The sequence below is a fragment of the Quercus suber genome, unplaced genomic scaffold, assembly GCF_002906115.3.
Source record: "Quercus suber isolate HL8 unplaced genomic scaffold, Cork oak 2.0 scaffold_598, whole genome shotgun sequence".
NCBI classification, from domain to species: domain Eukaryota; kingdom Viridiplantae; phylum Streptophyta; class Magnoliopsida; order Fagales; family Fagaceae; genus Quercus; species Quercus suber.
The window spans coordinates 395,697-419,342 of record NW_027070042.1 but is presented as its reverse complement, the minus strand read 5'-3'; the positions used below and the strand labels follow the sequence as shown (position 1 = coordinate 419,342).

The 23,646-nt window shown below is 35.0% G+C and overlaps 4 protein-coding genes across 10 annotated transcripts; 2 read left to right on the top strand and 2 right to left on the bottom strand.

The window, feature by feature from the left end:
* The first annotated feature begins 793 nt into the window (after positions 1-793).
* On the top strand, positions 794-1,402 carry LOC136063933 (uncharacterized). The gene has a single exon (XM_065764981.1). It carries the CDS (start codon positions 794-796, stop codon positions 1,400-1,402), a length of 609 nt encoding a protein of 202 aa, XP_065621053.1.
* Positions 1,403-3,237: 1,835 nt separating this feature from the next.
* LOC112008683 (probable pectinesterase/pectinesterase inhibitor 51) lies at positions 3,238-5,196 on the top strand. Its single transcript, XM_024041017.2, has 2 exons — positions 3,238-4,233; positions 4,325-5,196. The coding sequence occupies exons 1-2, from the start codon at positions 3,285-3,287 to the stop codon at positions 5,023-5,025; spliced, it is 1,650 nt and encodes a 549-aa protein (XP_023896785.2). The 5' UTR covers positions 3,238-3,284; the 3' UTR covers positions 5,026-5,196.
* A 4,071-nt stretch (positions 5,197-9,267) lies between these two features.
* Positions 9,268-14,741, bottom strand: LOC112008671 (UDP-glucuronate:xylan alpha-glucuronosyltransferase 1). 6 transcript variants are annotated; one of them, XM_065764982.1, is made up of 5 exons: positions 14,547-14,741; positions 14,191-14,291; positions 12,212-12,409; positions 11,208-11,836; positions 9,268-10,598 (listed from the first exon to the last, which is right to left on the bottom strand). In XM_065764982.1, exons 2-5 carry the CDS (start codon positions 14,253-14,255, stop codon positions 9,541-9,543), a joined length of 1,950 nt encoding a protein of 649 aa, XP_065621054.1. In that variant the 5' UTR covers positions 14,256-14,291; positions 14,547-14,741; the 3' UTR covers positions 9,268-9,540. The 6 variants fall into 6 exon arrangements, with proteins under 6 accessions (XP_065621054.1, XP_065621056.1, XP_065621055.1 ...); XM_065764984.1 differs by having other exon boundaries at positions 14,191-14,287; XM_065764983.1 differs by having other exon boundaries at positions 14,614-14,741.
* Positions 14,742-18,564: 3,823 nt separating this feature from the next.
* LOC112008670 (uncharacterized) lies at positions 18,565-23,174 on the bottom strand. Of its 2 annotated transcripts, none has more exons than XM_024040996.2 (6): positions 23,018-23,174; positions 22,866-22,920; positions 22,531-22,594; positions 20,903-20,978; positions 20,752-20,829; positions 18,565-19,023 (listed from the first exon to the last, which is right to left on the bottom strand). In XM_024040996.2, the coding sequence occupies exons 1-6, from the start codon at positions 23,071-23,073 to the stop codon at positions 18,876-18,878; spliced, it is 477 nt and encodes a 158-aa protein (XP_023896764.1). In that variant the 5' UTR covers positions 23,074-23,174; the 3' UTR covers positions 18,565-18,875. The 2 variants fall into 2 exon arrangements, with proteins under 2 accessions (XP_023896764.1, XP_023896763.1); XM_024040995.2 differs by having other exon boundaries at positions 20,903-20,994; positions 22,544-22,594; positions 23,018-23,171.
* Positions 23,175-23,646: the final 472 nt, after the last annotated feature.

Here is a 23,646-nt window from a genome sequence, read left to right as displayed (position 1 = left end):
GTAATGCACCTCTTCGGACATACACTCGTCCAGTTAGACAACCATGATTTTGTGCCAATGCATCCTTAAATACCATAATTAATCATTGTCTAATTTGCCACCAGCCCAGCTCTTTCGCCCACTTTCTACAAATTCATTGTCTTGGGTTCATTGGGCTCATAACCCATCCCTCTTAGGCTTAAGCTACAAAAACTAACCCTACAATTGGCACCGTCTATGGGAAGAGCTTGTGCAGGGGTGAAAACAACAGTTAACGATGGCTGAACGAAGTCAACAACGAGCAAAGTCTAGGACATCCCAACATGTGGACCCTTTCCTTAATTTGGAGTAGAGACAGGATCGTAAAGGCAGTGCGCACACTGTGCACACTGGGCAAAGCCAGTCACGTGATGGGAGTCATGTATCCCATGCACAGAAGAACCGGGATTTGCAACTGGAGGTTGAAAAGCTAAAAAGAGAGTTGCATCATGCAAAGCGGAAACAGGTTCCTTCATATTACGATGAGGAGTCTGACGACCAACAGGATTTCACTTACCAACAAAGATCGCGAACGCCAGTCAGTGAGTCCTTTTCCTACTAGGAGGAGCGTCATCATGAGAGGTAACCTCAGAGCCCACCACGCGGAGGTGTAGGGAACGATGCCATGAGTAGGGCCTTGAGCCAAATCTCCAGATCACCCTTCACACGCAGGATCGAAGAAGCGAGACTCCCCTAGCGTTTTAACCAGCCTACATTCACCATCTACAATGGTAAAACAGACCCGGTAGAACATGTCAGTCATTTTAATCAACGAATGGCAGTCTACTCTAGGGACGGAGCTTTGATGTGCAAGGTCTTCCCCTCCAGTCTTGGACCGGTTGCGATAAGGTGGTTTGACAGCATGAAGGCAGACTCCATCAGTTCCTTCAAAGAGCTCACTCAAGCCTTTGGTTCACGTTTTGTCACCTGCCGAAGAGTGTCCAGGCCCTTGTCCTCTCTGCTATCCTTGAGCATGCAAGAGGGTGAAACTCTGAACGTGTATTCGGACAGGTACTGGGAGATGTTTAACGATATGGAGGGAAACTTTGACGCGATGGCCCTCGACACGTTCAAGCTCGGCCTCCCTACCGACCATGGCTTAAAGACATCCTTGTCTGGAAAGTCAGTCACTAGCATGCGTCAACTGATGGACTGTATTGAAAAGTATAAAAGAGTTGAAGAAGATCAGCAACAAGGGAAGGGCAAGGAAAAGGCTATCCCTCAAGAGATGAGGGATTTCAGGTCGGATCGATACAACAGCAATAAACTGCGAAGAGATTTTTCAGCGCAAACAGGATCAACAAACCCTCAAGCAATCAACACCGTATTCAAAGAGCCAATACACCAAGTTTTGGAAAAGATTAAGAGTGAACCATTCTTCTGATGGCCGAATAAGATGGTGAGGAACCCCCAAAGCCGTAATCATAATCTCTTCTGCCAGTACCATAAAGACCATGGACATACCACGGAGGATTGCAGGAGCCTATGGGACCACTTGGACCAACTGGTCCGGGATGGTAAATTAAGACACCTCCTGTACCACTCTAGCGGTTGAGGAAGTCAGATGAGCTCAGAACCCTGAGGAAACGACCTGTCCAAGCCTCCGTTGGGAACTATTAACGTCGTCTTTGCCGCATCGGGAAGAACAGGATCCTTGCCATCGAAGGTGATGTCAGTTGTCCGTTCATCCGCAGTGGATTCCTGCTAAAAATGCACTTAATAAAACATATTCAACTATTAAATGGTTAGGTTTCTCAAAAAAGCCGAGAATTTTGTAACTCAATTAGTTGGGATCTCCCGATATTTTTAATGGAAATATTCACGTTTTAATCCCCCAACCTCCGATTATGATTTATAAATAAAAGTTTCTCAAAGAAAAATATTTAATTTTCTTTTATTGTAGGTAATTTAAGATATTTTAAAATTCTAAAAAAGTTACCATAAAAACACAAAAATGTATATGTATTCGACCAAAAATGGTTAATGTTCTTGAGATAAATTTTAGAAAATTTACCACATAAATACTAAGATAGGATATCACCTTTCTATTTTTTCTTTTTTAAGTTACCGATTGCAAAATTTGGGAAATAATATTATAATAATAATTTAATTAGTACTATATTGATATTATTTAGGAATCTAAAATTTTTGTTAAAACTGTGTTTTGAAATTTTAAGAGTTAAAATAGTGTCCTTTTGAGATGTAAAATAGTGACATTTTTAGTGTTGGAATTGTGGTTCAAAAACATAACTTAAAGAAAAATATTAGATCCCAAACAGCTTCATAATCATGCTAATTCAAATAATTATTTTAAGTTAAAATGCAAAAATACCCCTTTAGAATTTCAATTCTTTCTTATAACTTCCTAAGGTTTCCATGTCCACTAAATCGACATTGAGAGTAATTTTTGTCAACTTCTTTGGGAAAAAAAAAAAAACATGTGATCATCACATGACCACTTTAATAAGAAAACTCATGATTTACGTTATACGATAGTCATATGATTTTTCCGTCCATAAATGCTAATAAAAGTAAGTCCTAAAGGTCAATTTAAAGAATATGAAAATTGAAACTTCAATGAGTGCTTTGACAACCAATATAAAACCTAGAAGATGTTTTTGCAGATATGCAATTATTTTATTAAAGAAATTTAATTTTTCAAATTATTCAATTGTCTTGATTTTTATTTGGAACAAGTTTGACTCCAAATACAGTTGAAACTATCTTGTTTCAACCTATTATGTTGTAACTGAAGAGATTATTTATGTATAATTTTAGTCATATGACTTTTCTAACCAAAAAAAAAAATCTGGAGACAAATAACACTTGCTAAAAATAAGATTCTAAAAAACGGAACCCAATAAAAAATAGCTAAAAGTGAAGTAAAAAAAAGCTGGAGACACAATACTTTAGAAATGGTAATGATTTAAAAAAAAAAAGACAGTTTCAACTTACCAACGAATTACACGGCTGACCCACCCAATAAAATGAGTCTGTCCTTCCTTGTATCTCTCCCAAACACCCAAATTAAACCCCAAATAGTTTCCTTCTATTTCGAATTCGTCCTTCACCGACGACAACACAGAGACAGTCAGACACACAAACACACACTAACCCCGAGAAGCCAGTTTTCTAATTTTACTATTTTCCTCTAATTTCTCAGTTGAATAGAATTATTCAACTGTTAAATACTGCATGATCTATATATAATTCACCATGACAATCAACATTCATTCATCATCAAAGAAAACCTTAATTAATTAAACATGACCATGACCATGAGGTCCACTACTCTCTTCTTCTTCTTCCTTTCCCTCCTCTCTCTCTCCTCTGCCTCCAACACAAATGCTACACCTACACCTACCTCTTCCATCCAAAAACTCTGTAAAGCAGCTACTCGGTTCCCTGACCTATGCGTGAGCACGTTATCCAATTCCAAACAACTCCCTCCAAACCCAACTCCTCTCCAGCTCATCTATTCATCACTCTCTGTCACCGCTGAAAATGCCCGTACAGTCCAATCAAAGGTGAACGACATCCTAAACACCGCCGCAGGGGACCAAAACCGCACAAGAGCCGCGAACAACTGTCTTGAAGCTCTCAAAAGTTCATTTTACCGGATCTCTATTACCACCAATGACGCTCTCCCACACGGCAACCTTAAAAACGCTAGAACTTGGATGAGCGCTTCTCTTCTTCACCATACCGACTGCGGCTCAGCTCTCACCAGAATAAACGACACGAAGTTGGCGACCGAGACGCTTTCGCTGGTGAACACGTTAGTAAACATTACGAGCAACGCGCTGAGCCTGTTGTTTTCGTACGAGCATTTCGGAAACAACACCGCTTCGTGGATTCCGCCGACGACCGAGCGTGACGGGTTTTGGGGGGCAGTGAAGAAGTCTGGTAGTGGTATTGCAGGGTTTAAAGGCGGGGTTCCAGCAAACTTGAAGGTGGACGCGACGGTGAGTAAGGACGGAAGTAGTGGGTCTTATAAGACGGTGCAGGATGCGGTGAACGCAGCGCCCAACAACACTGTTGATGGAAAGAGGTTTGTGATAAGAATTAAAGCAGGGGTTTATGAGGAGATAGTAAGAGTTCCGTTGGAGAAGAAGAATGTCGTGTTTTTGGGAGATGGGATAGGTAAAACGGTCATTACAGGCTCTTTGAGTGTGGGCCAGCCAGGGATTTCTACCTCTTCTAGTGCTACAGTTTGTAAGTCTCTTATATAAATAATTTGATGATTCTAATTAATATTGTTTTGATTATAAAAATAATTAATTAATCATCTTGCTGGTTGGGGCAGCCGTTCTTGGCGATGGATTCATGGCCAGTGGTCTCACATTCCAGAACACAGCCGGTCCTGATAAAGACAACCAATCCCACCAAGCAGTAGCCTTCAAATCAAGCAGTGATTTCTCTGTCGTTGAAAATTGTGAATTCCTAGGCAATCAAGATACTCTCTTTGCTCAGGCACTCCGCCAATTCTACAAATCATGCCGCATTCAAGGCAATGTGGATTTTATTTTTGGAAACTCAGCGTCTTTTTTCCAAGACTGCCAGCTCTTAGTCGTTCCTCGGCAAGGAGATCCAGAAAAAGGGGAGCATAATACCGTCACTGCACATGGCAGAACAGATCCTGGCCAATCAACAGGTTTTGTTTTTCATAATTGTTTGATTAATGGCACCGAGGAATATTTGAAATTGTACAATAGCAATCCCAAAGTACACAACAATTACTTGGGGAGGCCCTGGAAGGAGTACTCCAGGACAGTTTTCATACAGTCCAACTTAGGAGCTCTTCTTTCACCACAAGGCTGGCTGCCATGGAGTGCCGATTCGGATTTTGGGTTGAAAACGCTTTATTATGGGGAATCTGGGAATACCGGACCAGGTTCAACTCCGTCCCAAAGGGTAACTTGGAGTACTCAAATTCCTGCACAACACATTGACACATATTCAGTGGAGAATTTCATTCAAGGAGATCAGTGGATTCCATCATCCTAATAATATATATATATACATATATAATTTTTTTTTTTTTTGGTGAGAAACCCATCATCAAAAAGTAATTAGTCATCATAACTCATAAAAGAGAGTAATTTCAACTCTTAAGCTGTATTTTTATCCAAAATTTGTCCCTTGGAACTAAATAATATTGGAATTAATATTCTGAAATTTTGTCTCTAAGTTTGGGGCATTCTTTGAAACATATTGTCCTCATACAGGTAACTCTTCTGGTGTATGTTCATTAATTGTTTTGGGTCTTTGTATGTATGTTCATTAATTGTGTAATTTTAGTCTTTTGTTTTTTTCGTGAACTCTATTATGTGGCCACTAACTACTTATCAGAAATTTGATATTTGGAATTTAATGAGGATTGGAGGGATGTAGTTTCTACTTTGTGTAGAAAATACACAATCGAAGGGAAATTTGGCACAGGTTTAGGTGGATTCCTGTGAAATTTGGTACTGGTTTGGTTTAGTTTAGTTTGGTGAAGGTTAATTGTAAACTATGAGAATTAGGGTTAAGAGAGAGGTGAGAAGAGAGAAAAATAAGAGAGACGAGAGAGAAGAAAGAAAACGAGTTTTAGGATTTTATTGGTGAGCCCCACCTTAGCATATAACTATCTTAAGATTTATACATACTTACAAAAATACCATATTAATATGCTAAAATTACTCTAATCTACACTCTAATTATAGGGTTTCAAAGAAAAAAAAAATCTAAATATAGGCACGTGTTCTCATATGAGCTATTTATTATTATTTTTATGACAAATGCGGCAAGGGATCAAGGGTTAAATTCAAAACTTAATTTTGTGTTTCATAAGAAATCACATTGGATTTTGTGTATCCCCACCCCCCCCCCCCCCAAAAAAAAAAAAAAAACTTTATTTATTTTATTTAAGTGTGGTTTCAAACTAGGTTGAGTTCATCTTTGTTTGAGCTTGCCATTCTCAGCATCCTTAAACTCAAGACTATGGCTTTAACGGAATTGAGACTAAGAGTGACCCAGTGAGTATATTGTATTTGGTGTATTGAGAAATATAATGGCAATGGTCATGGAAAAGCATCTAGGGCATTTTCTTCTACCAAGACAAGTCAATCTATAGGAATGGGTCCATTTAAAGAAAAGAAGACTTAAGGTAAGTTTGATGCAGCTTTTTAAAATTCAATTTCAAAAATAGCGGTTTTATGAAGTGCGATATGAAATTAGTTTTTTTTTTTTTTTTTTTTTTTAGTAGAAGGTTTGGTAAAGCCGATAAAAAATATTTTTTGAAAAAACTGAATATTTGACTTGCACTTATGAAAATTGTAATTTGGGGTGTTAATTACCGAAATGGACAATATCTATATACACACACTTAGGTACAGTACTTTAGGATTTAATTGATATGAAAATAGAATAATCATCTATTTTGTGTGCATTACATAATAAGTATAAATTATACAATCAAAAAGAAAAATTCTTGGGAAGATTCATGAATTTGATTTTTTTTTTTGGATGGGATCATGAATTTGAATTAGATCCATGGGAGTAATTAGTTATTATTGAAAAAGGTGTTCTCGTTGTATTTAATTGTTGAACTATCTTTGGCAGCCTTGCAATGTCTTCCGTCTTTCTTTGTGAAAATTGGTGAATTATTAGTCAAATATCGTAAAGTGGATCTTGGAAATTCAATTGCTCAGCATGTATCTTAGTAAGTACATTGATCCTTTTATCTAACCTAAATATAGTATTGTAAATTAACTAAATATTATCCTTCTGTTATTAGTTATGCTCAATATTTTTTTTAAAAGATGAAGAGATTGAGGCAAACATGGTGTGCATACAACTTTGAGATCGATCAAGTTGTTTGGAGCTAGTGCAATAACCTCCATGGTTACCTACTGAGCTGAGCTATGCGGTTTATTTGAAGATTGGGATACATGCAGTGCTGATTTCATATATGGCTAAAAGCAGGAGGGTTTATATAAGAATATTAGTTCTTTGGATCAAAGGCTGCTTGATGTGTGGAAGGGTATTCAAGGGGTGGTGGTGGTTGCGATCTTTATTAGCCAATCAAGTTATGAGAAAGCTACAATGATGGCGAGGCTGGCTGCGGCAATGTCAAATACTAAAATTGTCATTTAATTTGAATTTGAATGTGAACGCGGAGTATGTCGGACCATGAGTTATGCCCTTCTACCTCAAAACTAATTGATAATAAGGAAGACACGCTCAAATCTTTTATAATCTTCGACATCACATCATGCAAGCCTATTTTTAAAGTTGTTGTAGCTCCCATGACTCAAACCCTTGATCATGGCTCTGATACCATTTGTTGGACTGTGAACTATGCTATTTCACCTCAAAAGCCAATTGATGATAAGAAAGACATACTCAAATCTTTTATGGTCCTCGATATCACACCACGTGAGCTTGTTTTTAGTGTAGTTGTAGAGAGTTAAATTGTGATCCCCCAACATAGTACTTGTAAACAATTTAACAATAGAAAAATATACATCGTAAAGGGTAGAGAAAAAAGTTATGAAAATAAAATACCTTTGGCTACATATTCCTGTGGATTATCTTTATATATATGTGTGTGCGCGCATGCATGTGTGTATATATGTGCATGGTACCATATATGTGTCTATTTACTAGAGAAAAAAAAATAAAAAATAAAAAATAAAATAAAATAAAGTAGAGAACAATGGTTTTTGATGACATTGTTTATCAGGATTCATATTATAGAACAGTCAAATAAACTCCTTGGAAGGAGCAATTTTGAATTTGACCTATGAAATCAATAAATACGGTGCCACAACTTTTGACTGAGTTGTGAGTGATAAAATTGTGAACCTATATGGACTCACCGCTTGAGCAAGTTATGGCAAAAGTTGTGGAAATAGTTGTAGTAGTAGACTTTTTGCCTAAGAAAATTAGTGAGCTGATTTGATATAGAAAAAATATAATAATTTGATTCATTCTCAACTATTTAAATTCAAACATTTTCTTTATGATGTGTTAGGAAGAATTGATAAGTTGCATTACTGCTGATGGCCATTAAAACGTTATAATAGGCAATCTCAGTTTTCAAAATAGAGTACACACAATATAGTCACAGCATTTCATCATTTTTAAATGATCAGAACTCTTTGAACCTCAAAGATTTCAAACTCAATTTTGTATGAAATGCAGGTGGACCTGCTTCCTTGTTAAAATGACTTCAAACACAATTGCTTTAGTTTATTGCTGCAAACCTAGCAGAAATTTTATGTTAGTCATGACCTGGAAATCATCTCTATATGCTCACGGACTACGGCCTCACTCATGACCTGTAAAAATTCCAACGCTACATTTAAGTTGTTGGAGCATGTTTCCCTTCTTCTTTCTTTGTTTTATTTTTTAATATAGATACATTTGTCAACATATAACTCCAATCCTTTGCATTTCCTCTATGACTTGAGCTTTTGCCAGTTTGTTTTATATTATAATATAAATACATTTGTCAACATATAACTCCAATCCTTTTCATTTACTCTATGACTGAGCTTTTGCCAGTTTTCATGGTATTTCCTTGGGAAAGTGTATCCTATATGCAAATAAGTTTTTTGATATGCTATATGCAAACTAGTTAGTTGAAGGGTACGCACACACTTTTGAATGAAATTCTTAGGTACTAGTGATCCTATAACTCCCTAAGAAACTGCTATAGTCTAAGGCATAGTAGAAGTCGTTGATCCTACGAATCAATTCAGAAATCTTGAGTTTGTATTATGTAGGGCTTTGTAGCTTACTTTTCTCAAGATGAAACAAGTATACTTACCCACTAACGAAAGCAATAATGGGCTGTTCCGCTATTTGGTGTGATGGTGAAATTGGTAATCAATTTCCAAGTTGTCTGGTCCTTTTTTAAAAGCAGAGTAGCTTGTAATAATGAATGATATTAAAATGGAACAAGGTTATGAATGGATAAAGTATTCCAACAATCATTGGCTCACTGCATAAACTTCACAAGTTTGCTCGTCAAGTTTGGGTGGGAGGACTTACGGACTTTTATAGAAAGTCTGTTTACCATTAAGAACATCAGCCTTGAATTCTGCAATACCTATGTTCTAGTTTATAGCATTCTGACAGTGGCTCTTCTGATACTTGTAATCAAGTGGACATGAAAGTTCATGTCAATTTTGAATCTCAATGTCATGAATTGGTAACTGAAAATAAGGTTGCCTAAATGGAACGGTGAGAAATGATATAAAATAGTGGAAAATCAGGCAGTTTTCTCTTATGAGATGACTAGTAATTCTGGTAACAATCTGTAACTGTAAATATATCAACCTTATCGAAGGTGATGAAATCTATTATACCCAGAGTAAAGAATGGGTCAAAAACACTTACAGGAATTAAAAAGATGGGAAAAAAAAAAAATGAAGTCCTTCTTGGAACTATGCGATTTACATGATGAAGGCATGAGCATAGTGAGGACACAGATACTGAAGGCAAAGGTTTGATGAGAAGAATAGAATCTATAACTCACATTCTAGAGAGAGATGCTCTTGAAATTGCAGGAGGCGTTAGAGTAAAAGGGTCCTCATCTGTCCAATTTGTCTCACCCCAGTGCTTTAACATGCTCTTCCAGGAGCAGTAAGTGTCTATGCATTTCTTTAAACGTTGATCCTTAACTTTAATCCTCCAATGACCATCTGTGTAGTTTGCTATCTCAGCTTGCCTACGGTCCCATTCTAGTTGTGCCTTTTGCTTTGATTGCAACAGGCAAAACTGCTGCAACAGCATTGGCATTGCATCATGTACTTTCCACCACTTTTCATGAGCTACATCGCTGGCAAACTCTTGGAATATATCAACATTCCAATTACAATCATAGTCACGGAAGCACAGCCATGGCTTCACACCCAGATAGTGAAGGACATACAGAACTGGAGGCTCAGCACCGAAGAGCCTAGTTTTCATTTGCTTTACCTCTTCTTCATCACCAATCCAGAAATTCTTCAAGAAATTCATGTGTTTAGGAATCCTATGCCACCATGTAAAAACTTCATTCAAGTATCCTTGGTCCCCTCCGTTGTAGGACTCAAACTCATTAATGTGATCCATCAAAAGCTGGAAAGTGCAATTTGATGGCTCAATAACCATTACACCAGAGTTAAAAAGTGTACCATTGTTCCCTGTTGCAGAAATCTGTGGCATCTTAAATAAGAAATCAATGTTTCTGAGTATAAGCAAATCAGCATCAATGAAAATGATCCTGTCATAATCTGTTAACTGCCATAACCGGAACTTGCTGTAATTCCATTCATTATATGCATCTTTCTCAGCTTTGGGGTTCCTTATCCTTTGGATTATCCTAATCTTCCATCCTGCAGCCTCAAGTCCACTTCTGTGGTATCTACTGATTGTCTTATCTACAAGTATTACAAGGTCTCGGGTGGACCCAGACATGCGGATGCTCTGGGCAGCAGCAATAGCTCCACAAACATAAACATGAGCTGAATGGAGAATTGTTGCATATGCTTCTCGGTGCACTTGTCCTGTGTAAACCATCTCTGTATTTCCAGGATTGCAGTAGATTTCTATTTAAATAAATGTTTGAAGGAAATATTTATATATATATATATATATATCTTTTTAATTCCAGTGATAAAACTTTTTGTGCATTAATAACATTAAAATGAAGATGGAAAACCATATGACCAAGTCAATACCTATCAAGTGAGTGTGTAGCATGTCTAGTTTAATTATTTATTAGCAAAATTCAACCAAAACACATAGAATAATAAATTACTCTATCAATATTCTAAGTTCTAACACAAATTGCTATAGTGCTGTGAGACTCAAATTCAATTGTGTTTTCTTTAGCTGTGTGCCTTGGTGGTTCATGAGTTCTTACATCATGCATCGCTGTAGTGTTTTTTTTTTTCATAGTGCAGGATAAAAGGCCTCTAAAAACTAAAATTACCAGGTTATGATTCAGAGAGATGCTGGCAACAATCATGCATATCGTTAACATGTTGAGGGATGACTAGTAAGCAATGACACAGAACCCCAGTCAAGTGTGGCTATGGTGTGTACTTGAGACTGTCATGCCAAGGAGCTAATACTTCCATGGTACTATTAAAAATTGAGAGAGAGAGAGAGAGAGAGTATTAAGGATACTATATAAATGCAAGATTTGTACTGACCATTGCCCCTGAGAGGAAGTGCAAGTTCGCAAGAACCTACTGGGAGCTGTACTTTTTCTCTCAATGCATTCAAGTGTGGTTTGTATAACCATGCATTTCCTTCACGTGCAACAAGGTCCTTGCAAGTAAAAAGATTTGGTATTGGAAAACAACTGGTAACAAAAAGCAAATGCACAGGATAAAAGCCTTTGGCAGAGGCTGCTAAACCTGCAGCTGCAAGCTGCAGGTGCAAACGAGCCACATCTCTTGACCAATTCCCCTCATTTCGACAAGGAAGTTTAACAGCTATGAGATCAAGCCGTATTCCGGGAGCTTTAAGCCTTGGTAAAGATGGGCAAATGGGAACTTCAGATTCTTCTTCCTCATCAATCCATTCTGGGTATAAGGAATCCCAAGTCACATTTTTTGCAGCATAGTCCAGGTGCAGAACAACGGTTTTGACATCAGGAATAAGCTGCTTCCAGTGATTGATTTCATTCTCATTGAAGTTTAAAAGTCCAATTCCCTGATTTTCATTATTATCAGTCGACTTCTCAAGAACTTCCATAATATCATCCCAGTCAATATCAAGATTTGATATATAACGAGGATCTGATCCACCCCATATCCAGCTGTTCACAAAACTAGGCCTGCATTATTAAAATTTTGCTTTAGTCAGTAGCTAATTTTTTTCTTCACTACAAGTGCCAACTTATTATACCTATAACCCAGTTAGTAATATTTGATTTCATTGGTGCAATGTAGTTTTGCAATTGAAAATCAGGCCAGCAAGTGATTAAAGAGTGAACAAAAAATAGTGGAATTGCATAGCATGATTTTACAAATACATCAAGAATTTTACTGACAATCTTGATTCCAACATGTAATTCACCCTACTGCACCACACTACAATATTATTCTTGTGTGTATACCTTGGCTCTAGTCTTTTCCCAAGGGGAAGAAATGGGACATTGCAAAAATTCAGATATCAGTAGAATCACGTTCAAGAATAGAACAGTACATACCTAGTAGAACCAGCATGTGCTGGCTGATTGTTATTGTAAACCTCTGGAGAGTATAGGAGTGTTACAAAAGTGCCAGATACTATAATTAGTAAGACAAATTTCAGAAGAGGAAGCTTGCATCTTGAACTTTTTTCTTGAAAGGAAATATGGAAAGGCTTAGCTTTGCTTTTGTTTGTTCTTCTTTTATAGATGTCTTCACTGTTCCAAGTTGTAAATTCAATAACAAATTAGTAAATAAATAAGAAAAAAAAATTAATACAAGTTTTGTGTAATTGATGACATTCTGGGTAACTGAAATGATGAAGGCACTTCATGACATTCATGCTGAAACTTGAGATGGTAGAAAGCTTCAAGTGGCTGTATTACCAAAGAACAAACAAATAGAAGAAAACATGGAAGACAGGGAATTGACAACTACTTTAGAACAAACATTAAATTGATGCTACTTTTACTTAATTTTCTTTGTTTCTCCCATAAGTGAGAATTTTATAAAATGTCAATGTCCAGATTAGGGTAACAAAAAAAGGTAAACATACTGAACTTAACCTACTTAACTCATGCATGAATTCAAATGCTTTGGCATGGAGTTAGAATCAATTATGTTAACAATTCAAATAATCACTTTGGTCATTCTCTTTTGAGTTTATACTGTTCACAAAACCTTTTCAAAGATAGTACAATTTCACCTCTCAAATGATCATTTTAATTCCTTTGGCACAGAGTTCCTACTCTTCATAATATTCTCCTTCCAAAAATATATAGTCCCTATCTCAAATGCTCCTTTTTTCCTAGTTCTTACCTTTTTCTTTAAAAGTAAATATTATTTTTCCTGGAACAATTTCTCTCATATGTTTCCAGTATAGCCTACATTTAGTTAATATGGGTCAGGTTTCCAAGATCCAGTAGTTTCCTTTATATTATTTTTTTTCTGTTGTATTGGCCTAGCTTTTGTGCTTTTGTCACAAACACATCTAGAAGCTTCTCACTTCCATTTCTTCACTAGCATTATAAATAGTACTTGTGTGATATTTACACCTATATAATTTCTTCAAATATGTGATTTCTGGAAGAAATTTGTAAATTTCCTATTGCTAGCCTGATTGGAACTGTTAATACTCACTAATTCATTGTTGTTATCAGCACACATCATGTATGCATATTAAATCAGACGTGGTGAAGAACATCTGTTAGTTCATAATTTTCAGATATAATCCCAACCTAAAACTAGAAGTCCAATCTTTGTTCAATTTTTGAAAATTTAAAGAAGATTTAGATCCAGACAAAGGAAAAACTTGTCAAGATCAGAATGCAGATCTGTTGAATCAATGCTATACCAGGAATCTATCTGGAGAAAGCTGGCACTAAGATTAGATATACCCAAAGATCTTTTCAAGAATTCACAACTTGCACAATTATGATACATCAAACTCAAGACTCAGAATGTTTATTTCCTACCTAGGCAATGTGATTGAATCTTCACATTGTTCAAATCAGTTCCCAATATACAATCAACTTAATAACGCGGTTTAATACTTATCTGATTAAATGACAGTGTATCTCAGAAAATTTTGAAACTGCAAAACTAATGCAATAATTATTTTGAAGCATAAACTGTTTCTCAATAATAAAGGAACCATTAAAATAAAGGAGCTTGTAAGAAGTGCTAACTTTAAGATCTCAATTAAAAATTATGACAAAATGTGAGACATATTTCATATCATATCATGTTAATAGCTTCAATCATTAATAATTACAAAAAGATTCAAGATAAAAAGAAAAATGGCATGCCCTTTAATGTAAGCATTTTATAGTTGTCGTGATTTCTGTAAGCATTGAATCAAAACATATGGACAGCGAGCCTAAGTAGTGATCTAACCAGAAATAATACTTCATAAAAATAGGAAATTTCATGGTTAAAGTTGCTTTTTTTAATAATTATTATATTATAAATAATGCAAAGAAAGGAAGAATAAACTCACATTGATGCAGACAACCGATGTCTAGCCTCAACAGCATGAGGGGATGTACCCATTGCTCCTCTCATACCGATTTATCAGAAACAGAAGATTGCAACATCTGCCTAGAAGTAAGTGAGAAAATAAAAACATAAATTTAAGATTTAAGAAAGATGTCAAAATTAATACAAACTTCAAGAATTGGTTATACAAGTTGTTGAGGTTTAATTAAACAGAAGTCAACAAGCAACTAAGTATATATACATATATATATAGAATAAGAAAGAAAGACAACTCTTTTAGAAAAATAGCATGCGAGCAGCTACCATATTTTAACTCAAGGAACTTAGAAACCAAATTCTAAAACTCAGATGTCAAACCTATGAGTCAATCTATGCAACAAAGAGGCAGCATGCATTTGAGAGAAAGAGAGAGATCATGGCAGACCTGTGACGTTTGGAGCTTTGCTAAATAAGAGGATGGTTAAGGGAGGGAGGTTGAGAGCACAGTAAGGTAGCAGAGACAATGTAGACAAAGTAACGTCTATTTGAAATGTCTTTCCACTTCAGAATTTTTATTTCTGTTTAGTTTTTGTCTGTCACCTACTTTTTTCTTATCCTTTTTTTTTTTTTTTTTTTTTTTTTTGGGCTTGACATTTTTTTTAGTTATGCACCTTTTCTTCACCTTTTACCTAGAAGTACAGTTTGGACTGAGGAAATTAAAGGGCATTTTTTTTTTTAGCAATTTCAGTCTCTAGGAAATAAGTAATTTACCACAAATTGTGTTGGAATTTTTATGTAAAAGCAATAATGACATCAATTAGGCACAAAATCCTCCACCCATATTTTGAATAAGGTATTTTGGTCAAATAAAGAAGAGTGAGTTAGAATTAGTGATCTCCAATTCTTGAGATATGGTGGTCTCCATCTGATTGTGTTACACCTTGAGTTCATCTGTGTTACTTGTTACTCATTAATCATGACAAAATTTTTTTTTCCTGGTTGATTAATCCATTTTAATGTTTCTGCAGTGTTGACAGATTTATTTAGTATGCAACATGACAAGTTAGACAAACATTATATGTTAGACCTGAGTCCAAATCTTCTGTCTCATCAATTGTGCTCCACTTCATACTCCACCAATAAAACTTGGACAACTAGTCTGTCTCATTAAATGAGATAACTCTGACTTTAATAAGAGAGGCTAGTTGTCTCATTTAATGAGATATCTTATTTAATGAAAAAGGTTAGTTGTCTAAATTTTATTGGTGGAGCATGAAGTGGAGCACAAATTGATGAGACAGAGGATTTGGACTCGTTAGACCTAAGCTTGTTGGTTTTGGAATTAAATCAATTATTGGTGGTAGCCTTATAAGGTATACAACTACATTAAAATTCCTTAATTAGAACATTTAAGAATCGACAGAGTAAACTTATCAAGAAAAGACAGCAAAAATTTTATACTAGTTACTACTCATTAGTACTTTCTTTACTTTGAATATGAGAGAGGGAAAAAACCAAAAGAGAAGTTGCCACCAATCTATCAAATGGTGCGGTTACCAAGTACCACCATAAAACAGTTATTTTATAGTTAAGTGTCTTTTTTTTTTTTTTTTTTAATTTCTTATATTTTTAAAAGAAGGCAATAAAAAATGTCATTATTTTGAGAGTAGTTGCAACTAGGCAGATTAGGTTGATGAAAACAATTGTTTTAGTTGATATTGAATTAGATTTGGAGTAAAGGTGTAATATGTCCCCGTCTTACTAAACAAAGAGAGAAAGTAATGATTATTTTGAAGTCATTTTGAGAACATTCCCCAAAATGAGTCTGATTGCTAATACAATCCATGAATTTCCAGTTTTAAATTACCCGATTAGATCAATTCCTTCATCTCTCTCTCTCTCTCTCTCTCTCAATTGCATTGGTTAAGTAGCAGGTGATATGATTATTGCTATTTTTTTACTACTGATTTTCAGTTCAAATTAATTTAGTTTCTGTCATATGTTTTAAAGGTAATGAACGTTGAATGGTTTTACAAGAAATAGGAGTGACAATGCAATGCAACACCTAACTGACAATCAAGCAGATAATTACAGATGACAATTTTCTTATCACATAAGTTATATTAATTTTCGATATGTGATATAGGTTTAGGGTCTTTTTCAAACAACTGTGCCGCCAGACACAAGGCATCAGAAATAATTAAGTATGTCAAAGCCACAATAAATAGGCAAAAATGAGAGAGATTAGGAAAAAGTAAGATTGCTTTAAATGTGAGATGAACCGCCCATTTCTGGTCCAACTCTTATTATAATCTTTGCATTCACGTAAAGAGAAACTTCTTCTAGCCAATCCACAAAAACAAAAAACCAAAAAAAAGTTACAGTGTATTAAAAGTTAAAACAATGATGTACATTGTACAAAGCCTAAGAAAGCAATGTTTGGAGCAACACAGCTGAGAGTTCTAGAAATGGACACGTTTATGTGATAAAGAGTAGGGACCATTTGTTTTATGATGGAAGCCGTGCACCCATCGCTACGTATCTCTTTGTTACTTCATCTCCATTCCATGCACTGTGTTCACAATAATACACTATTTATATTTATATTTATATTTATATAAAGATTTTAAAAGAGTACAATATATTTTCCCTTTTTGCTTAAGGTAGAGGAAGTATACCAATCTAATACTAAGATAGGAAAGAGGTTATGGGAATATAGAGACGTAACACAGTTCGTATGTTGTATTGTATTGGAAGCAAAGCAACCGAAAAGGCAGTCTAGTCTGGCTTTTTTTATTTTTTTTATTTTTTATTTTTTATTTTTGGTATCATCCATATTCCTACTGACGTGTTGGATTTTGACTATTTTACTTTCTATAAGATGTGGGCACCATTACCAAATTGATTTTGATGTGGGTTTCTCAGCGCTTTTGATAACTGAGTATCAACAAGAAAAAGATCGATTTGAGTTATGTTATGTAGTGTCAAGTGTGGTTAAACTGTAACATATATTGACCAGATTCGTCTTATTGCATTTGTCTTTATGGTAGAATAGTATATAAAAAATGCAAAGCTTGTTTCGATTACTAGCAAAACCGTGTAGCCTCTGTAATATTGATACGTTAGATATACTATAACATCTCTACAAATGGCCGAGTTTAAAGGACGTCTACAAAGTAATAAGGAGACTATGGGCCATATATTTATGCTTGTTGCGTGAATCCTCAACTTTGTAGTAGTTTATAACTAGCATGCTAAAAAGTTGCCTTTGTTTCCAATCCTCAACTCTCTTTTGATGTGAACTCCGGTTGATTAGACATGCCTAGCATTTCAAGTGATATCATACATTGCCATTGCTATGAGCAAGATTGTCAAAATTGAGATCTTACATAAGATTGCAAGAGGTAGGTAGGATCGTGGATCGTAAGATCCTAACTATTTTCAAATCTGAAAAAAAAAAAAAAAAAAAAAATTAAATTATAATCTTTCATAAAAATAAATAAAGATTTTGATCATATGATGTAATTTGTATGTCTTACATTGCTACGTCTATACTAATTAAACAAATATATTTAAGTTTTAACGCAATGTATTTAAAAAATTCAGTAAATGTTTAATTAGAAACCAACCAAGTACCAAAATACTAGCACATTTTTTTCTTCAACAGCAGCTCTTGACCCTCATCAGTGCCTAACATTGATAACCAAATGATATAACAGTAATCTCACGTTCACACTATACACATGTAACTTTTATTTTTTATTTTTTAAATCTATAAAGGAAGGCATTAAAATTGTTACTTCATTATCTTCATTAAAATCTATGTCATTATCTTCTGAACGACACCCTTTGCTAACCACTCATCATCCGAAGACAAGTTCTTTCAAACCAATTTCTTCTTTTACACTTGATGGTTTAGGTATTTTCTCTTTTATCTTCAAATTTTACATAGCAAATACCAACTCATTCTTCTTCTTTCTTTTTTTTTTTTTTGGTTTAAACAATTTTCTCATTTTTGAGTGTACTTGAAGTTATAACAATTTAATAGAGAATTCTCAATTGGAGGATAATATACCAAAGTCATCTGGTCTTATTATTGTAAATATACTCCAATTTCTTTCACAACCAGAAGAACTATATGTTAAGGGAAAAAAAATGATTTTTAGGTTTTGATAGAATCGGTAGGATCTCCTACAATCCTACAATTTTTACGATCCTTGTGCGAATCTAAATGTTTTGGTAAGGTAAGATCGTAAAATTGTAAGATCCTATGATTCAGATCGTGATTTTGACAACCATGGCTATGGGTGAGTATCAAATTTTGCTATATACCAATTATAATGTGTATGTGTGCCCTCTACCACACCTCTCTAAAATATACATATTTGTACGTGAGTAATGAGAAATATGTAGGTACAATTCCTTAGGTGCTGATAAGAATAATAACCAACAATTCACTAATTCAGTACTTATAACATGAATTCAAACTACCTTCCAATTCCCTTTTGGACTCCTGATATTTCTATGAAAACCAAACAAAACAGATGATGAAATTTTTTTAAACTGTGTGAAAAGGTTTACACATGATTTATTTTACATGATTCAGCACTCTTCAGCTAAAATGAAATATAGCCTAGAAGAAATTAGGATGTTCCAATGGCTCCAAGCTAACTATGAAACAAAATCTCATGTTCACAATATAAGGATTCATATCTCAGGCTCTGATTTCTCCTCTTTAGGTGGAGCGAACTGCTTTTGGAGCCTGGATCTTGTCCAAGGATCAAGGGGAGCTTTTTGTGGTGGCTGAGGAGTTGGGGGCTTCGACTGTCTAAGTTCATTTTCACGGTCGATAAACCTGTTTGATATTGACTAACAATTTAAGTAACAAGACCAAACTCACAGAAGATTCAGCAAAAACTCAAATAAGTTAATGAGTCTGTTTCAGGCAAATGAGTGAATTTCCTACTGCATTGCATCAACATTATAGTTTTCTTTTTCTTTTTTCTTTTTTTTTTTTTTAACTTTAGAAAAATATTGAGAAGTGTCAAGGATGCATCTAACTATGAAAAGAAAAAATAAACCATTCAATAGAATAAGGATTCTTTTGGATATTACCTATCAAAAAAAAAAAAAGATTCTTTTGGATATCCATTCAAAAGAAGCTTATCCTAGGAACTTGCTAAAAAAAAATTCAAACGAAGCTTTTACGAGAATCGCAAATGTTTTCTCTGCCCCCAACAAGCTAACTTAATAGAATCACAAATTTGAAACTGAAAATTTCAATTGTTAAAAAATCCTTACTGTAACATATTATTTAGTGGACAGTCAACATTGCCACAAACAAGACACAAATAATTATGGTAAATTTCACTAACCTACCCTGATATTTGGGCTAATGCTAACTTGGTCCAAGACATTTTAAAATTGACCAATTTTGTCCCTTAAACCAATGTAGTCCCTAAACACCATTAATGCCATTAGTCCCTCGCTTCTCTCTCTCCTCTCTCTGATTCTAACTCATCCCTCTATTTTCTCTATTGTCCCTCTCTTCTCTCCCTGTTTGTACACCAAACCTAGCCAAACCCATACCCCTCTCTTTTCTTTCAGTTTGTACACCAAACCCAGCCAAACCAATACAAAATTGGCGAGACATAAACACAGAAAATATATACACAAATTTTGACTAATGAATCCGTCAAACTCTTCTCCTGTACAAAACCAAACAAAATCACTGCCTCACCACCACAAACAATCTTACCCATCACTGATTCAGGCACATATACTCAGTACATCCAAACCCTTTTGAAATCAACCCCAAAATCCCATTTTCAAAACCCTAATAGCCAAAGCTCAAAACACCTAGTACTCCATTTTACAAATCCAAAACAAAATTACTAAATCCATACAGCCAACAGAATACTCAATCCCTAAATTAACCAAACCAAAAACCAATCACAAAACCAAACACAAAAGGGGGTTTGTTTATGGGAAAAAAAAAAAAGAAGAGAATAAGAGAGAAATAAAGAGTAAGAGGCAGTGGCCAGCAGTTGTGGTGGTGCTGTTGAGCTCAGCTGCCATTTGTGGTGGCATGGGCTTCATGGTGTTTGGCCATGGCTGAACTTGAGAGAAAGAACCGAGAGAGACAGAGAGAGAGAGAGAGAGAGAGAGAGAGAGAGCCACTGTGGTAAAGGCTCGCGGTGACTGTGGCTTAATGTGGTAGCCATGAGGTTTTGGAGGATCTGAGTTTAGGGTTAGGGAAAGATGAGAGAAGATAGGTAGACAAGAGAATCAGAGAGAGAAGAAAGAGAATAGATCTGAGCTTCAATGACTGACGAATTGGGATGGGCATAACAGTATTTAATTAGGACCAAATTGGTTTTAGGGACCAAATGGGTCAGTTTTAAAATTTGTTAGACCTGGTTGGTATTAGTCCAAACCTTAGGGTAGGTTAGTGAAATTTATCCAAATAATTACTATTATCTCCATCCATCTATTAAAAATATATACCTATAGTTCAACCAGATGGAAAACCAGTCTCCTAGTCAAACAAAAATTACCAGTCAAGAAATAAATTACAGCTTACTCAATATAGGCCATTGGAGCAGCATCACCAACTCGAATACGAGTCCGCAGTAGTCTTGTGTATCCACCTGTTCTATCTCTGGAACAAAACATTTGCCCAATGTAATAAATATAAGAATAATAACTGAAAAAGTAACAGGTTTGAGATTCACTTGTATCGATATGCCAGTTCTGTAAATAGCTTGTGAATGACATCATCTCCTCGCACAAAGGCTGCAGCACGCCTAGCTGCACAAAGGGAACCCTGTGATAAGAAAGGAACTAAATATATTAATAGGCATGAACATATTCAAATAAAGATGTACTTTCCAATTGAAGTGATGGATTGCCAATTTTCAGGATTTCAGTTCCTAGTTCACAAAAATAGTCAGCACAGTAAAACCCAGGTTGATTAACAGATTGAAAGACATAATCTGCTTCTTTAAATTAAAATTTTATGTTATTTCTTCAGATTAAGATACCAGTAGATTGCATGTAAAAAATTTTGGGACAGAATATGTTATTTAGAAAATGCAACATGAAAGCACCTAGAGAGAAAGAGAGAGAGAAGGAATCACAAATTGCAAGGCCCTCCACTCCAAAATTTATTAGGCCATTCGCAATACTATAATATAAATTTTCAAACTCAAACCTTCACTTCATGAAGTTGCACCCCCAAAACACTACATTTCAAAATATAAGAGTTTAGGATCCTCAAGGAGCTCGTTTTATAAAAAAGACATTAATGATCATACTACTCTAACTTCTAATTTTTAAATAACTTTTAAGAAGAGCCAAAGACTAGTAAATTAAGAGTATATAAAGAACTACATGTCACTCTATGCTACTCTAGATATCACTGATTTTGGATCCATACAATGCCACCTAAAGAGTCATACTTGTAATCTTAAGAATGTGGCCCACACTACTACATTATTAGAAAAACTATTCTGTTGCTCATGAATTTTACATTAGGTTAGGCTAAGAGACGAGGTGCTGATGCAGCTAGCTCCTCATACAAAGTTATTGAGCACTCAAATCAAGCCTTCACGGATCTTCTTATTGCTCTTTTATATGAGGTTCAAACATGTGAAACTTGGGCCCCATACTTACTATTTTAAGATGAACTGATTACAGAGATGACAAGCCATTTTTCTTCAGAACATCTTAATTAATTGTTTCATCTTTCTATTTGTCCTTTGTGCATTCATATAATTGCTTCTACATTCTCATATTTTTGGCCTTTATGCCTCCAAACTTGGCTGCATTTCTTCACTTCGAAATAAAATTTTCACCATATCCTATTGAGTCTTTGCATTAAACATTATATAGAATGATTTACAAAGAGGGGGAAATGTGCACAGATTTCAGAGAAAGGGGGAAAAAAGCAATTTGGTCTCATCCTAATTCCTAAAAAAAATATCGATCAACATGCATGCCTATTCCACAACACAACACCCAAATGAAAGCTGGGGGAAAATACCATATGATATAATCTCTTTTCAATAAACAATTAATAAAACTTCAACAGGGCAGCCACTCTCTTTTTTCCCCTTTTACTTCCAAGGATCTTGCAATGTACGTACCCAAATAAACATCATATTGATTTCTTGCTTTATAGATTCAATTCCATACCATCCAAATAGTAAACTAACATACATCATAATATGCACATAAATACACTCAGCTAACTTCAATTTCTTGGATAACTTTCAGTTACCAAACAACATGCCCAGGTAAATTGCATCAAGAAAAAAAAACACTAAACCATTTAAAGAACACTAAATTAGCACAAACCGACCTGTTACACATACCTCTTTTCCAAGCTGCACCATGTTATCAGCAAGCCGCCGAATTTCTTTTGCCTGCAAATTTTAGAAAGAAAAAAAAATCCTTCAATTAATTATTAAAAACAAAAAACAAATTCAGATTTCCCGAATCCATAACCCCAGTTAGCAGGGTAAAAAAACTTGCTGTAAATAACAAATTTCACTACAAAATAAACAAACAGGCTTCATTAATCATTTAAAAGAACACAAAAATCAGAACCAGATTGATATATCAAATTAAAACATTAAACACTGCAAAAACCCTGAAATGGTAAAAACAGCCACACAACCAAAAAAAAACTCGTACCTTGGCAACAGTGGTTTCGATACGCTCATGCTTCACCAACTGGGACACCATTGTTCTAAACAATAAATATAAATAGCAAATTTTTTATTAAAAAAATTGCGATAATTGAGAACCTGAGAAAAAAGAAAAGAAAAGGGAAATGAAATGAGAACCTGAGCATGGAAATTCGGTGCCCCGTGGGCCGATTTAGCTTCCTGAACTTCGTCATTCTTTTTCACAGAGAACAAGAGAGGAAATGAAAAATTAAAAAACCCTACGATTTTGGGTGAAAATGAAGACGAAGCAAATAGAGTTAGGCTTAGGGGACTAGGGCCGGCTTTTCAGTTCACCTTATTTGGGCTTTTAATTGCACTTGGGCCGTTCAATATTTGACAACATAGCTCATTTCTTCTTTTTTCATAACACGCACAAGTCACAACACTATTCATTTATTTATTAATCTCTCTCTCTCTCTCTCTCTCTAAAAGAGTGGTATTTTAAACCCACACCTGCAGATATCTCCTCACCCACCCTTGATGGACAAGTTTTAACCACCCTGCATAACAAATAGGAGAGGGAAGGGGGGTTAATATTTTTTTCTGCACCTGCTCTGTTTATATTTAAATAATTAAAAAATATTTTTATAAGTTTTTTTATAAGAGCTATATATATGTTTTTAGCCTACTAACTTTAAATTTATGATGATTTTTTATATTGTATTATTGAATTTATACTTTTATGTTTTAGTATTTACCGTTGTTTATATTTTTTTAATTGTTGTATTGTTATGTTTTGAATTATT

Coding starts and splice junctions, on each gene's coding strand:
- LOC136063933 (XM_065764981.1), top strand. CDS start 794: ATGGCAGTCTACTCTAGGGACGGAGCTTTGATGTGCAAGGTCTTCCCC.
- LOC112008683 (XM_024041017.2), top strand. CDS start 3,285: ATGACCATGACCATGAGGTCCACTACTCTCTTCTTCTTCTTCCTTTCC. Junction 4,234..4,324: donor CTCTTCTAGTGCTACAGTTT/GTAAGTCTCTTA, acceptor TGGTTGGGGCAG/CCGTTCTTGGCGATGGATTC.
- LOC112008671 (XM_065764982.1), bottom strand. CDS start 14,255: ATGAGAGGAGCAATGGGTACATCCCCTCATGCTGTTGAGGCTAGACAT. Junction 11,837..12,211: donor GCACATGCTGGTTCTACTAG/GTATGTACTGTT, acceptor TTAATAATGCAG/GCCTAGTTTTGTGAACAGCT. Junction 10,599..11,207: donor ACTTCCTCTCAGGGGCAATG/GTCAGTACAAAT, acceptor TTATTTAAATAG/AAATCTACTGCAATCCTGGA.
- LOC112008670 (XM_024040995.2), bottom strand. CDS start 23,073: ATGACGAAGTTCAGGAAGCTAAATCGGCCCACGGGGCACCGAATTTCC. Junction 22,921..23,017: donor CACCGAATTTCCATGCTCAG/GTTCTCATTTCA, acceptor TTTATTGTTTAG/AACAATGGTGTCCCAGTTGG. Junction 22,595..22,865: donor TCGAAACCACTGTTGCCAAG/GTACGAGTTTTT, acceptor TAAAATTTGCAG/GCAAAAGAAATTCGGCGGCT.